Source organism: Grampus griseus (assembly GCF_964374135.1).
Source record: "Grampus griseus genome assembly, chromosome: 11".
In the NCBI taxonomy this organism is placed as follows: domain Eukaryota; kingdom Metazoa; phylum Chordata; class Mammalia; order Artiodactyla; family Delphinidae; genus Grampus; species Grampus griseus.
In genome coordinates, this window is record NC_139005.1 from 11,109,806 (window position 1) to 11,126,137 (window position 16,332).

General features: G+C 40.6%; 1 protein-coding gene across 1 annotated transcript in view; it reads right to left on the reverse strand.

Moving 5' to 3' along the window:
• Positions 1-16,332, reverse strand: part of PLBD1 (phospholipase B domain containing 1) — a 68,692-nt gene that overhangs the window by 35,502 nt on the left and 16,858 nt on the right. Inside the window, exons 2-4 of the mRNA XM_082666605.1 lie at positions 14,305-14,524; positions 2,246-2,329; positions 767-905 (exon numbers count right to left, since the gene is read on the reverse strand). Of these exons, the coding sequence (XP_082522731.1) occupies positions 767-905; positions 2,246-2,329; positions 14,305-14,524 (443 nt within the window). The remainder of the gene's footprint in view (positions 1-766; positions 906-2,245; positions 2,330-14,304; positions 14,525-16,332) is intronic.

The following is a 16,332-nucleotide window of genomic DNA, read 5'->3' on the forward strand; positions in this document are numbered from 1 at the left end:
GAAAAACAGTATCTCATTGTAGTTTATACTGGCATTTCTTCTACTATGAGCACTGCTGAGCATATGTTTAAAAATCTTTGGATTTATTTTTTGTGAACTGTGAATGTGCTTTATCTGTTTTTCTACCAGGTTATTCTTGTTTACCTACTTTTAAGAGTTCTTTAAGTATTAGAGAGATTAGTTCATTGTCTCTGAGATGAATTGCAATATATCTTTCAGTTTGTAATTTGCTTTTAAATATTTTGCCTTTATTTTAAAAATTAAGAATGATACCATACATATGAAAGAATAAAGATGTATATGCACAGTTTAAGGAAAAATAATAAACTCCTATTACCCACCTCACAGTTTTTAGAAAATAGAATATTATACATAATAATATATAATAATATATAATCATAGAATATTATTGTACATTTTATAAAACTTAGACATTTTTCTTAACAAACGTATTGTCTAAAACACTTGCTTTATTAGGTTAATTAAATAGCCAGTACATTCATATGGGGCTCTTTAACCTACCCCAGAGAATAGCATGAATGAGACTGAAAGAACACAGCAACAAGCTGGTTTATTTGTGAGTTAACCTGACACTGAGTCAGGTGCTAGCAATGAGATAGATAAGACAGTTCTTCTGTGCAAGAAATTTATTCTCTAGTCCTAATTTGATCTTCTCCTTAATTGGAATGTATCAATAATTTTAAAGATAATTTTCAATATTCTTGCCATACCATATAAATCCTGAGTAGCTTTTAAAACATCTTACCTTTGTTCCTTCTACTGTAGCCCTCTTCTTTGCCCCTACATATAGCCCATCCATTTGTGCCATAACATAGCCTGTGTGTCTCCAAAACGGGTCATCCTTGTAATTTTTGATGTTAGCCCGGGCCCACTGATCTTGCTTCCTGGAAGACAAATTAGATTTGTACTAGAGGTCTCCATGGTTGTTCATCCAAAGCTAAATTAAACCCAGGTATTTAGAGATTATATATTCAGATACTTATGTTAGCTAGTATAATTTAAATTCTGGATCTTATAACATTCCAATCACTTTGAAAGGATATCAGAGCAAATCCTAAGTGATTTTCAATTTCTCCCAAGGACTAGGACTCTTCCATTGTAACTTCCCCCATGCTCTATCTAGAACTATCTAGAAACACAGGTGTAATATTTACTTATCTGTGATACTGAGACCTAAGAAAGTTGAGGATAGACTGGTTCAAATATATCTTATATAAAATCATGTTTCACTAAATCGGTAAGGACAAGTTGATTAACTTTACTTTGTAGATAGAAGTGATAAACAACAGGAAAAAAACAAAAGCTCTTAAGGACAGGGTGGTTTGTATTCGTATTTCTCTCAGATCATTTTCATAGTTTATGGTTTGCCCTATTCCAGTTGTCGCTAATAACAGCCTCAATGCCTCTGTCCTAGGAAAAAGTCTTTTTTTTTTAATAGTCCTTTCATTCTCTCTTCTCTTTTTGTTGTCTGCACTTTATGCAGGATGAGTTGATATAAATTTGTATACTAAAAGCTATTTCTGATGTGTTCAGGCTATCTCTAGATCAATTTAAAAATACAGTGTCACTGCTTCATGGGATCTAGCCCAGATGCTCTGTAGGACCTTAGCATCCGATGAAGGGGTTGCTTAGTATATAATTTGGAGGGCCAAACCAAGAGCTCCTTTATCCCCAAATTAGTCTCATAGTCTGTCATCCCACAAATATAAAACATATTTTCTGAATATTGAGAATTATTAGTCTTCAGAAAACTTTACTAAAATGGAAATATTCTCAGAGGATGTTAAGAATTATAACTTTAGATATGAGCTAACTTCCCAGCTAAGAAGAGACACCAGGTCCATGAAATGGAAGCACCTTTCAGAGGGAGAAGGAATGATTTCTGCAAGGAGAGGAGCCCCCAGGTGGAAGGGATCCGGGGATTTGACTTTGCCTGTCTTGCACTGGTGAGATCTTCCTCTAGCTGCGTCAGCAATTGATAATGGGATATTCAACCTGACCTCTGAAAGAGCACAAATTAGAAGGCATTTGTCCACAACCAGTTTTCATGCCATCACCAAAAGGTGCTATACTTAACTACAAGAATTACTCCAGAGTCCTGCCTAAGAGATGGAAAAGAAATTGGTGAAGGAGAAATTGCTGTTTGAAATGACAGATTCAAGCCCTGAAGCCTCAACAGCAATGAGAAGAGGAAAGCTTACGTTAAAGAAAGAGGAATACTTACGTTAAAAACTCCTGTACTTTATCCAACACGGAACGTTCCTTAATCAGCTGTGGGTAGAGGTTTGTGAAGTGGTCAAACATATGTCTGAAAGGAGACATGAAAATTGTTACATTTCCATTTTTCTTCTTGGATTTTCCCGTCACAGTAAATTATCCAGTATTTTGGCTAACTGGGATGTTCCCTATGGCAAACCTTCCCTATCTTCTTTTATAAATCAAATGCACAATTTAAAATGGGGAAATATTGGGACTTCCCTGGTGGCGCAATGGTTGAGAATCCTCCTGCCAATGCAGGGAACAAGGGTTCGATCCCTGGTCCGAGAAGATCCCACAGGCCGTGGAGCAACTAAGCCTGTGCGCCACAGCTACTGAGACTGTGCTCTAGAGCCAGGTCTCTGCAATAAGAGAAGCCACCGCAATGAGAAGCCCGCGCACCGCAGCAAAGAGTAGCCCCTGCTCGCTGCGCCGCAACTAGAGAAAGCCCGCGCGCAGCAGTGAAGACCCAGCGCAGCCAAAAATAAATAAATAAATAAATTTTTAAAAAATAAAAAAATAAAATTGGGAAATATTCCCAACATATAGAAAAGCATAGAATATAACAAACACCCAAGTATCCACTACCCAACTATATAAAATCATTATATTTTGCCATATTTGCTTCATATTTTTAAAAAAAGATATAAAACATAAGATAGAGTTCAACCGCTGACACTAACTGTCCTCCCTTCTCCCCAGAGGCAACTGCAGTCTTGAATGAGTGATTTATTGTTCTCATGCACATTTTTATACCATCTCTCTCTATATATATATTTAATCATAAATAATGTATATTATTATTAATAATGTTTCTGGACAAATATAAATAAGATCATACTATCTACCACCCTAACTTGTTTATTTTTCTCCACATGATATTTTAAAAGAATTATCTGTTATCATCTGCAGCTTAAACTTATTCTTTTCATGTGTTGATGGTATTCCATGTTATGACTATATAAAAATTCATTTATGCAGTCCTATGATAGACATTTAACTGGTTTTTAATTTTTCGCTATTACAGTGCAACTTCATTGTTGTAAATGTTTCTTTTTACACATTTGTTTTTCTAGTATGTATGTGTATATATACATATACATATAAAAGTAGAATTTCTGGGTTGAATATTCTATACATCTATAGTTACTAGATACTGCCAAATTGTTCTCCACAGTGATTGTACCAAATTACGTTCTCCCCAACTACATGTTAGATCTCTCCTTGCTCCTTACCCTCGCCAACACTTGGCACAGTCAGACTTTCAAATTTTCAACAGTCTGTTGTATGTGAAATGATTCTGTGTTTTAATTTCCATTCCCCTCAGCATTACTGGCTATTTGAGATTTTTTAAAACTTATTTAAAAAGTTAAATGTCCCTCATACGCTATACAGTAAACATTTTTGGTGAGCTATAATTGACATACAACATTGTATAATGATTTGATACATTTATATATTGCAATGTGATTATCACCATAGCATCAGCTAACACCTCTACCATGTCACGTAATTGTAATTTCTTTTTGGTGGTAAGAACAATTAAGATCTAATCTCTTAGAAACTCTGAAGTTTATAATACAGTATTGTTGACTATAATCACTATGCTGTGTGTTGGCTCTCCAGGGCTTATCTACTAGCTGCAAGTCTGTATCCTTGAACAACATCTCCTCAATTAAACGTTTTTGAATTGATGAAAATAATCCATTTACATCTGTTGTGATTTTCATATACTTGGATTTATTTCTGCAGTCCCTTCTGTTTTCCATTTACCATCCCTTTTTTTTGTCTCTCTTTTATGGTTTCTCTGTTTAAATAACATTTTTATTATCCTTCTTTTTACTTCTGCTAATTTAGAAGCTTTATATAAAATGTACAATTGACTCTTGAACAACATGACTTTGTACAGCAAGGGTCCACTTATACATGGATTTTTTCAGCAAATACATACTCTTTGGATATGGAGGGCCGACCATAAGTCTACATGAGGATTTTTGACTGTGCAGGGTTGGGGGTGAGGACTCAGCGTCTCTAACCCCAGCATTGTTCAAGGGTCAGCTGCATTTCTATTCCATTAGTGATCATCATTAAAAATTGTGCAAACATTCATTATTATGCATTTTATTATAAAATATAAATGACTTTTTTTGGGGGGGCAGTACCACGTGGCATGCAGGATCTTAATTCCTCGACCAGGGATCAACCCGTGCTCACTGCAATGGAAGCATGGAGTCCTACCCACCGGACTGCCAGGGAATTCTTATATAAAATCTAAATGAATTTTCTATTTCTCTCCTCCTCCAAACATACATATTTTAGCAAGCTTTACCCATTGACATCACCCATCATGTTATTGTTCAAAGATTTAGTTTTACCTTTTCAATTAAAAAAATATTAAAATAATTTTTATTGTTTAACTTTTACAATCAAATTTTATTAACTTCTTTGTTTTTTGTGCTAACTATTGTTCCTTATATCCCAAATGTTCCCTCTTGCTATTTTTGTTAATGTATGTCCTATAATAGTTTATTAGAAGTCTGTGAATGGTAAAATATTTTAACTTATATATCTAAAAATATCCTTGTTTTGCCCTTGCTCTTGGATAATTTAAACGGTTTTAAAACTCTAGTTAGTTATTCTTCCTCAGTACTTTAAAAATATCATCCTCACCTTCTAGGTCTATTGTTGCTAATGAGAGGTATGCTGGCAGTCAAGCTGAGATGCCTTTGAAATCAATGTTTTTCTTTCTGATAGCTTTTAAAAGTATTCCCTTTATCCTCAAATTTCTGTAGTTTCATCCTGTGTTGTAGCAATTTAATAGGCTGTGTATTCCAACTAAGGACTCGTGTCTTTCTCAATTTTGATCAATTCTCACTGTTACCCTGTCAACTATTGCTTATCTGCAATTCCCTCCAGTTTCTTTTTCTGGGACTCCTAATAGACATATGTTGGAGTTGCTTTCTCATTATTTTTACCCCTTTCTCTTTTGGGGCAGTGTACTGTATAAATCCCTCAATACTAATGTCTGATTCAGAAATTATTTCTCTGAGTTGGTCTAGACCAGGGTTTGCCCACTTATTGATATTTTTAAAAATTAATTTCCATAATTTTCATTTATGATATTTCAAGCAGTTTCTTTTAAAATATCTACCTGTCTTATTTCTTCCTTTTTGTTCCATAAATTTTTCAAGTTTTCCTTCATATGTGTGTGTGTGTGTGTGTGTGTGTGTGTGTGTGTGTGTGTGTGTGTGTGTATATATACATATATTTTGTTGTCATTGTTGGGACCTGCAGCTTGAGTGATCCTAGCTCCCCAATCAGGGACTGAACCTGCGCCCTCGGCAGTGAAAGCGCATAGTCCTAACCACTGGACCACCAGGGAATTTCCAAGTTTTCCTTCATTTAAAACTTAGAGTACCTTAAGCATATTTAAAGTCTTTGTTAAACCATCTACAAAATTCATCTGGAGTGTATTAATGACTTACTTTATTGATTTTGCTTTTTCTTAGCATTCAGTTTCTTTGTGCTTTTTTTATCATTTTTTTTACATCTTTATTGGAGTATAATTGCTTTACAATGGTGTGTTAGTTTCTGCTTTATAACAAAGTGAATCAGTTATACATATACATATGTTCCCATATCTCTTCCCTCTTGCATCTCCCTCCCTCCCACCCTCCCTATCCCACCCCTCCAGGCGGTCACAAAGCATCAAGCTGATATCCCTGTGCTATGCGGCTGCTTCCCACTAGCTATCTACCTTACGTTTGGTAGCGTATATATGTCCATGCCTCTCTCTCGCTTTGTCACAGCTTACCCTTCCCCCTCCCCATATCCTCAAGTCCATTCTCTAGTAGGTCTGTGTCTTTATTCCTGTCTTATCCCTAGGTTCTTCATGTGTCCATCGTCGGATGAATGGATAAAGAAGATGTGGCACATATATACAATGGAATATTACTCAGCCATAAAAAGAAACGAAATTGAGCTATTTGTAATGAGGTGGATAGACCTAGAGTCTGTCATACAGAGTGAAGTAAGTCAGAAAGAGAAAGACAAATACCGTATGCTAACACATATATATGGAATTTAAGAAAAAAATGTCTTTGTGCTTTTTTGAACTTGGTATTCAGGCATTTTAAGTTATGTGTTTGTTTACATTCTTAAATTCTTCCCCCCCCCCCACCCCCTTCCTTTCTCCCTCCCTCTTTCTTGCCTCTCATTTCCTTCTAGGTACTTCCATCAGACTCCCTGAGAACCAGGTCTTGTAGCGGCTCTGGGGGACTTCTTTCCTATGGAATGCTGCACGTATATGTGTCCTGGAACCAGCACATGGATGATTTGGTTCTTTTGCCCACCCCGCCTCCCGTCAAGCTCACGGTTTCTTATAAATCTCTACACCAGAGTGCACATCAGCAGAAGTTATTCTGTGGCCTCCTATTTTCCAAACAGTCCAAAGCAGCAAGGTTACTTCTGCTTCCCAGCCTTGATTCAGCTCCCTCAGGTCACAGAGGCCTTCACCCACCAGCCGGGGTGGCTGTCTCTGCCTGCTTCATGCCAAGGGCCCAGCAGATCCAGACCCCAGTGCTTTTCTGCTTCATTTCTGGTTCAAGAGATCTTTAATCTTGTTTGGGGCGTCCAGCTATATTACCATGATGCTCTCTTTCTATACATTTTATCTACTATTTGCTCTAAGTTTGGAGCAAAGTGGGTCAAATTGTGAGCCCCTTGCACCCTCTGGACTGGAAGTTTACCTAAAGTCTGAGTTCTGGTTTTTATTTGACGCTTTTTATCGACCTAGAGGTCAGCACTGTAAGCAGGAGGTGACTCGGCTTCCAAAAATGGGAATTTGGCCCCCAGCACTGTGGAACTTTAGATATCTTTATCTAATAGTTTCCAGAACTGAAATTGATGCGAATAGAGTTTTATTGCCAGTGAGGCAAAGAACACTAAAATCCTTTGAAATTTTTTAGTTTATGGTCCTTGAATTCAACAAACTTCATGAGTGCTTTTCCTTCAAATTATCTGTAAATATTTTTTTAAAATTGAATTATCATATTTGTTTATATATCTTTTATGCTGCCACACCTATTCTTCTATCAAGTTGGCCCCTTTTCTATCATCTCTAAAACTGAGGGAGAGAACAGCAATAAAGCTAGACAGGTATGTGGCTGACAGGGAAGGGACCCTCTGCCCTGGCCTCATATTTCAGGTGAATGGAATGCAGAAACTCCAGGTGAGTGGGACAGCTTGATTTAGTTGCTTAGGGAAGCAAAAGCCCTTCAGTTTTCCCTCCGAGGTTGCATGGGGAAGTAGAGATGGCTGCCAGGACTGTCTGGGCTCAGAAGCCAAATGCAGCACCCCTGCCCCCCTCCATGAGTTTCAGGGAGCAGCTAAAGGCTTTCTTGTCTGGCCTGGGGTGGAATAAGAGGACATTGGGAGTTGATGGACCTCCTGGGGGCAGAGGACTTATACTTGGGGTGACTACTGCAACCTCAATGGCATTGATTTTGCAACTGGAGACCAGGGAGACCATGGAAGCCTCATCAGGTGTCAGGTGGGGAAACACCCCAGCTAAAGACTCAATGAGACTGTTCCACTTCAGTAAACGTGCCAGAGAAGGACACAGGACAACCACTGCTTAAACATCCCCCCTCCCTCCAAGATGCCTCAGTAACACCAATCCATTCTGGAAAAAAGTGTTTGGAAGAGGACTGGAACATTCTGAATTGACTCAGTTTCAATGAGATTTTGTCCCTATAGAAATGACTATGGTAACATTTCCTGCCATGAGGAGGAATGGGCTCTTAAAATTAGAATGATTTAAATGGAAATAAAGTTCTCTGTTTTGGGAAAAAATAATTTGTGGGCTATTGACCTACCAATGCGCACTCAGGTAAAGATACAAAAATTCGTACTTTTAACCTAAAGTCTCCATCACTGCACCCTGCCCAGCTCCACCCAGAGCTCCAGATCCTCTCGATTTTTCAGTCTATTTCAATATAGGGCTGTTTCTCAACCGGAGTGATTTTTCCCTCCAAGGGGCATTTGGCAATGTCTGGAGACATATTTTGTTGTCACAATAGGGGGGTGGAAGGTGCAACTGGCATCTAGTGGGTAGAGGCCAGGGATGCCGCTCAACTTCCTACAATGCACAACAAAGGATAATTCAATCCCAAACGTCAAAAGTGCTGAGGTTGAGAAACCCTGAAACAGAGGAACATTCATCCTGACTTGGGGGTGGTTGCTGTGGAGGTCCATGTAACGGTAAAGACAGATGTAGATAAAAGAGGGTAACTAGGCCAGAATTACTAATATTTTTTCTTTCTTTTTTGGGGGGGAGGGGGAGGGGCTAAACTTTTTGATTCTGATATTCAGAGCTGCGGAAGAGAAACCTGCACCTTGAGACCAGAAGTGGAGGCTTCACCTGACCCTGCCCCACCCAGGGGCCCTGAGGAACATAATCCATTCACAGTCCCCTGAGAAGGTTGAGGCCCTTCTCTGATCTTTGAGCCTGGGGCCCTATACCTTTGCGAAGGTTGAGGCCCTTCTCTGATCTTTGAGCCTGGGGCCCTATACCTTAGCGTGCTGGAGCAACACAGGACAGCAGATAAGAGCAGAGGCTTTGAATTCTGAACTCAAAGCTTGATCCACTCCTTGTAGGCTCTACAACCATAAGCAGGATTCCCAACTTCATCATGCTTCCGAATTCTCATCGAACAGAGCCAAGACCAGTCTCCATGTCAAGGATGTGTTAGATTTCGTTTCAGCTCCTGTGGTGTGTAAAGTCAGTAAGTTTCCTCCTAAGTTGGCCGAGACTTTGCCCATCTTTCCATCTCTCACACACACTTTGTGACAATCACAAAGACATATGGACACCTACTTTTCCCTGCGTCTTTTTGCATTATGTTAATACCATATCATTTAGTGCTTGTCAGGTGATCTCTCCTACTCTTTCCTAGTTGTTTCAACTTCCTACTTCCTGGGTCTGACACCGTATCAGGCTCCTTTAGTATTTCCCATTGTGATTAATCCACTTGTGTGTGTGTGTGTGTGTGCATTTGCACACTCCGTAGCTGGACAGCTGGTCTCCAATTCTGGCTGCTGCTAACTAGCTCTGTGACTTTCAGCTACTTATTTTACCTCTCTGTGCCCAAGTTTTCTCTCAGTAATATGGGGATAGTAATAATATATACCTCACAGCGTGGCTGTGGATTAAATAATTTAACATATATAAAATGTTCTGAACAATGCCCGGCATATTTTAAATTATATATATGTGTGTATGTGTGTGTATATATATATAAATATAAGTGCTAGTCGTCATCATCATCATCATCATCATCATCACTATTTTGTGCTTCATGTTAAGTCCCAAATAATTACCAACTGATGGGTCATTTGATAATTTTGAGGGTGTGACTGTGTCTTACTTATCTTTGCTTTGGCTACAGCCTTGACCCGGAGCCATATTCAGTTTCTAATATCAGAAGGAGCAAGTTGGGGGGTACGGAGGAGATTCTTGAAGTATCTCTCGATGGTAAGACAAACGCCCAAAAAGGTTCCGCCTTTGACTAGTCTCTCTACTTGTGCCATAATCTTGCTAGAACCTCTTTTCATCATAGTTTTACCAACTGCTGTGTCAACACATTACCTTAAAACGAGTGGGGAGAGTACTCAGGAACTCACTCCCCACTGTCTCTCTATCCCCAGAGCCCGGCACAAGGTAGTATAACGAGGGTGTGTCGCATTGAATTGTGGCATCCAAACTGGCTAGGTAATTCCAGAGGAGGTCATTTCTACATGTGCCTCAGCAACACAAGAGATCAGCCACTTTGTTAAAAACTAGAGCAGACCAGGTCCTCACACCCCCATCACCATTCTTTCCAGAAAGGTTTCCTGACTTATTTTATTGACTATCAATGACTATTTATCAGGTTTTACATCATTAGTGAGCATCAGAGACTCTTAATTTGCAACTGTTAGGGAGCCACCCAGTAGAGTTAAAAAAAATGAAGACAGAAATTCCATTTGGCCAAGGCTGCTAGACGATGCATTACATGGAAATACGTAGCTGACACTTCCGATTCATCTCTCATAAAACAGGAACAACAGGATTCAATTAAACTTCATAAGCGTGTAGTTAAGTAACCACTGTGGGGGGGCGGGCAGAAGTGCTGTGCCAGGCGCCTGGGGTATATAAAGATGAATAAGATGGGGACCCTGTCCTCAAGGCACTAACAGGTGGTGGAGGGGAGAGATGGGGCTCTGATCCAGTGGAAATGGAATCAGAAAGAGCTTCATCAAGAAGAGAGCATCATATAACTGATTCAATTTGTTGTACAGCAGAAACTAACACAACATCGTAAAGCAATTATACTCCAATAAAGATGTATTAAAAAAGGTCATTTCTGGGCTTCCCTGGTGGCGCAGTGGTTGAGAGTCCGCCTGCCGATGCAGGGGACGCGGGTTCGTGCCCCGGTCCGGGAGGATCCCACGTGCCGCGGAGCGGCTGGCCCGTGAGCCATGGCCGCTGAGCCTGCGCGTCCGGAGCCTGTGCTCCGCAACAGGAGAGGCCACAGCAGTGAGAGGCCCGCGTACCGCAAAAAAAAAAAAAAAAAAAAAAAAAAAAGGTCATTTCTAACAGCTATATGATGTAGCATCATATTGACACACAATACAAAATATTGTAATTTCAAAAAAAGGCATAAAACAAAAAGAAGAGAGCATCTGAGATGGGTCTTGGAGGTTGAGCAGGATCTTTTTTTTTTTTTTTGCAGTACGCAGGCCTCTCACTGTTGTGGCCTCTCCCGTTGCGGAGCACAGGCTCCGGACGCGCAGGCTCAGCGGCCATGGCTCACGGGCCCAGCCGCTCCGCGGCATGTGGGATCTTCCCGGACCGGGGCACAAACCCGTGTCCCCTGCATAGGCAGGCAGACTCTCAACCACTGCGCCACCAGGGAAGCCCTGCGCAGGATTTTGATAGGTGGAGACGGAAGAGGCAGCATCTGGCTCTCAGGAATCACAGTTCTAAGAGATGCTAGGATGGGGCTGTGCGGCAGGCTGAAGGGGCATCACAGCAAGCCTCAGGGGGCCCTCCGAATGCATGTCTGCGTGGTGCATCACGCAGTGAGGGGCTCCTCAGGGGCCGGGGGTGGGGCAGTGGAAGAAGAGGGAGAAGAGAGTGTGAAGAAGAGCAAGACAGCGAGAGAAGCTCCTGAAAATTGTGAATGCCTACCCGAGGCTGCGGCCCTGGTGGATCTGCCTCCGCTGCGCACGGCGAGATAACCCTGCAGGAGCCGCGCAGGTACACCGCCAGGAGCTTCCGGATACAGGACAGAGGGCGGGCCCGGGACGGTGTCGTAAAAGTGTCGTAAAAGCTCAAAGAAGCAACAAATTGCTGCGTGCTTCGAAGGCAGTGATGGAGGATTTGAGCGTATTTCTTTATGTTTTGATTTGGTCTCTCGAGCGTTTCATAGGTTGATAAAAGCAAATTATATTTTCTGAGGCCGTCAAACCAACGTCCTTATCTGCCTATCTCAGTCGTTCATCGCACGATGTTCGTCCTTTCACACATCTCCCCCCGAAGTGCGGCAGAATATAAGGCACACCACTGCATTTTAAATGTGGTGATGTGGAAAAACGTGGCAGCCCTATACTTCCCACTGCTCTTGGCAGCTGCCTGAGCAGCTCTGCAAGATGAGAGGAAAACAAGGCAGTTCTTTCTTTTGGCCTCTGGCACAAACTCACCTTCTCTGCCCTGGCTCCAAGGCTGTGTCTTGGTACGTGGAATTGTCCTTTGCAAAACAGTCCCCAGCAGTATATGTCTTAAATTGATAAAATGATGTCTGTATGAAGATGCTATTGCTTCTCATACAACCGTCCCTGTGTAGCTGAAAACAAAAAACTCTAGCCTATGACCTGTATTCTTTCTCCGCCATTGGTTTGTGGCTACAGTCACAACTTCCAGAGGGTTGACATTTTAAGCTCTTCTGCTTTGCTTCAGAGAATGCTGGATACCTTTGCTCGGAGGGAGCCCCACTGCCTCTCTGCTCAGTTGAGACAGTGCACGGGGTGCCTATTGGTGCAGTCCTTCCTGGGTGGCGCCTTGGGTCTGAGAGTCTCAAGCACATGAATTCTTCCAGCCTCCCCTCTGCCCTGTCTCCCTGCCAGAGCTCTTGTCTCTGTGAGCCCTGATTCTTTACTCCATTTGGCATTTCTCCTTCCTCCAAATTAAACTCTTGGGCAACAGAATGTGTAGTAAGCCTTCACCTCCTAGACCATATCAGAAGAGGAAGGCAGGAAACTGGTAACCACTTCTGTCTCTTCCCTCTTCCCCAACCCACTGCCAGGGGTCTGTTTTAAGCTTGCCGGGTCACATCCCACTGTTCTGAGCTTTGAGTGAAGCACAGAGCAGAGCCTTTGAATGCATGCTGATTCAGAAATTCCCCTACTTATTGGACTTTTCAGCAATGCAGTCAGAATGACAGCCTCTGAAAAGGAGCTTCTGGGAAATGCCCTTCTAAAGATCGTTTTGGTTGTATTTCTCTCTTTTTTTTTTTTACATAGTAGCATTTATTTATTTATTTAGCCGCACAGCTTGTGGTTATGGATAAAGGAACTCAAGGATAGGTCAGTACTTTATATTATGAATAAGGCAGAAATCATAAAGCTACTTCCCAAAGTGAGATGTTAAAACTTAGGTTTTCCTGAGACATAAGAATAACAGAAGGGTCACTTTTGTCAGAAGTCTCCTTGGTCAAACTCCCTGAGCTCTCTAGTACTGATGCCAAAGTCCAAGGAAGACAAGCTTAGGCTCTCAACGTTCAACCTATGTTAGCATCTCTAACACAGATTAGAGATGCTCCACTCAAGTTACATAGCTTCCCTTAATAACTCATATGTATCTTATGCATGACTTCATTGAATATATTTACGTTCACACAACTTCAATCTGAATTATTTCTCCAAACTTGCAACTCAATTTCAAGAATGCAGTCAGAAACCAGTGGATCCCGAAATAAAGATTTGTAGGGGAAAAGAAGAAGTTCAGATTTTTACATGTTGAATACAGTTTTAAACATGTTTTTTAAATCGTATTTAGTTTATAAAGTTTTCTACATCTCCAAACTGAGAGTCCCCTATTAAGGGGACTTGTATGGTAAGGTAACAAAAATTTGGCATAAAAACAAAACCAGGAATTTTTCGTTTAAATTTTAAAAAAGAGCAGCCAGAGTCCAGCAATTAGTCATTCAACATTTGATACAATTGCCAGTACTCATAAACAGATTAAGATCAGCACTGCATTTACTATGACTAAGATGGTAACAGTGCAAAATAAGGTTTGGTTAAACTGCACTCAACAATCTAGGTCACAGAGCATAAAAGAAGAAAACCACGTCCTCAAGACATTTTATATCAAAGGAAGAATGAGGCTTGTTTAAATGAGTTGCAACTTTCCTTTCCTCAAAGATTTGTTCTCTAAAAAGGATGAGTCATGATTGCATTATTATAAGTACATATTTTGTTATTTCCATAAGACAAGGGAAGAACACAAGAATTAAATAACAATAGAGTTGGAAAGAACATTCATGTTAGACATTAAAATTTCAATTTAAAATCTTCCCCCACTTGAAAGTATTGTTCTAAGATGGTTGAAAATAAATGCTCTTACATTTTATTTTTATTTTGAATTAATCTTCTCTGTTTGTGGTCCTCAAAGAGCCACTCCACCTCCATTTGCTTTCTACCTGACAATAAATGACTAGTATGATGAAATGACTTAGCAGTCTTTTAAAAGAGTTTCATGAGAGGGAAAGATTTTTAAATGTGTCACAATTGGGGGCTTTGCTCCTTCTAGGCAGGTATGACTACTACAGGTTCAAATGTAATTCTGATAATCTTTCTATTGTATGAGAAAAACCATGGCAAATTTTCAATTCTAGTGTACAATGCCAGGAAGAAAAAACCACTGTTGGGCAAAGAAAAGGACAGAGGTTGCCTGGCAGTTCTCCACCACGACTGGGTACTTACGGAGCAGTGAGGTAACCCTCCAAAAAGCCGGCTGCAAACATGACGATCTCATTGCTCAGGGATCGAGAACCGTACCCCGCTCTGATCTCAAGGATGCCCCAGCCTGTGGTTTTCACAGAGTTATTGTAAAAGCCATAGGCATCCCCATTCCTGTCTAGGACATTTTCGACTTGTATTCTCTTCTCAGTAGGCATCCAGTATGCAGTTGCATAGTAGACCCCTGGAAAAAAAGAAAAACGAATAATGATAGGATGTCATTGAACTGAACTGCTGATACATTTTCTTTTCTTTGTAACCAACAATTCCAGCACATTTGCTTTTAAAGAGTTCTGTTCTGTTACAACAGAATTGGGAAATCTGCCACGCTATAGTTTGTCCTTGTTACAAGTGGGAAAATACCAGAGCCTTGACCAAGGGGGATGAGCCTAGAGCACAAAGAACCAGGTCAAAGGTAGGGGCGTAGCTGGAGCATCAAAGAGGTGGGTCTAAGTGCTTCATCCTTAGAGATGGGATTCTGGGCAAGGCAGGAGCTGGAGCTCTCACCCACCTTGTCATTCAACCAAGAATAGGGTTCACATCCCTGGTCTGCAACCCTTTCCATCCCCCTCAATAGTTGGACCAAAGCACCCGTATTCTCTCACTTTCTATCCTATCTCTCCTGCTTAATTCTTTTTGTTTTTCCTTATCAAAAATATCTTATTTACAAAAAAATTCAATTATACTGTACATCCTACACTGGAAATACATTGAATAATTGCTAGAATAAATATAGGCAATTAATTCCATGTTTTATGAGAATGAGAGAAATTGACATTTGAATGTTATCAAAGCTTAACTTAGAACATAAAAAGTCAAAAAGGCAAACTCAAGTTTTAGTCTCATTTAATGGCATGGTCTGTTCATTTCTCACAAGCTCTCCAATCAGTGAGAGTCTAAGTTGTAGAACATTATGTAAGTTTTTGTACTCTGAAGGTAGAATGTGCAGTTTTTTCTTAAGCAGGATGGATGGAATATAGGTGTCTGCATAAAAAGGAAGCAGAAAGGCAAGAAACACATGGTTGAATACTTCTCCCCATTTATGCTTCCTCACAATACTTTTTATGCGACTCTTCATGTGTTCAATTGTTTTTAAACACAGGTCTACACAGCACCAGCTACAAGGCAAGATGGGTCATGTCAAAAGTCAAACTGGATAACTAAGACCCCAGAGTAGCTAAATTAACAAGGCTGAGGATACCTGGTCCATCAATTTTTTTATGTGCCAATTCTTTTTTTTTTGCGGTACGCGGGGCTCTCACTGCTGTGGCCTCTCCCGTTGCAGAGCACAGGCTCCGGACGCGCAGGCTCAGCGGCCATGGCTCACGGGCCCAGCCGCTCCGCGGCATGTGGGATCTTCCCGGACCGGGGCCTGAACCCGTGTCCCCTGCATCGGCAGGCGGACTCTCAACCACTGTGCCACCCGGGAAGCCCTGTGCCAATTCTTGATGTAACTATTAAGCCTTGATATCATGTCTACTATGTAAACACATTTATGTAGGCCAGGAACAGAAGAGATGAAGCAATTATCTGTATAATTCAGAAAAAAATCTTCCCTAGCAAGTTAAAGGGACATGTGGAGCTTGATTCTTCCAATTTTAAATCTGTATGCCTTAGCCTTATTATAATTTATCCCACTCACCCGTATAAACCTCATACTAACATGTAAAGTGAACTGACAAGCTGGAAAAAAAAAAAGGGTAGGTAAAGTATGTTCAATATATAGACAGGATCCAGTGAATACAGGTCACAGAACAAAATGATGAACTGCTTTGTATTTGTCCAAATTGTACAGATAATTTTTCCCACTTTCCTTTTTACTTAGCCTGGGAAAACACTGTGAGAATCTCCAAAGACTATCTTTAATACCCAGATTTTGTCCACTGCTGGATGCCTAGTGTTTTCTTTTGAGAACTAGCATTCCCTTTTTTTTCAATCTTATGAAAAAATTGTACTTTTCTACCCCTTTGGCCTTGGTTTTCAGTGACTTCT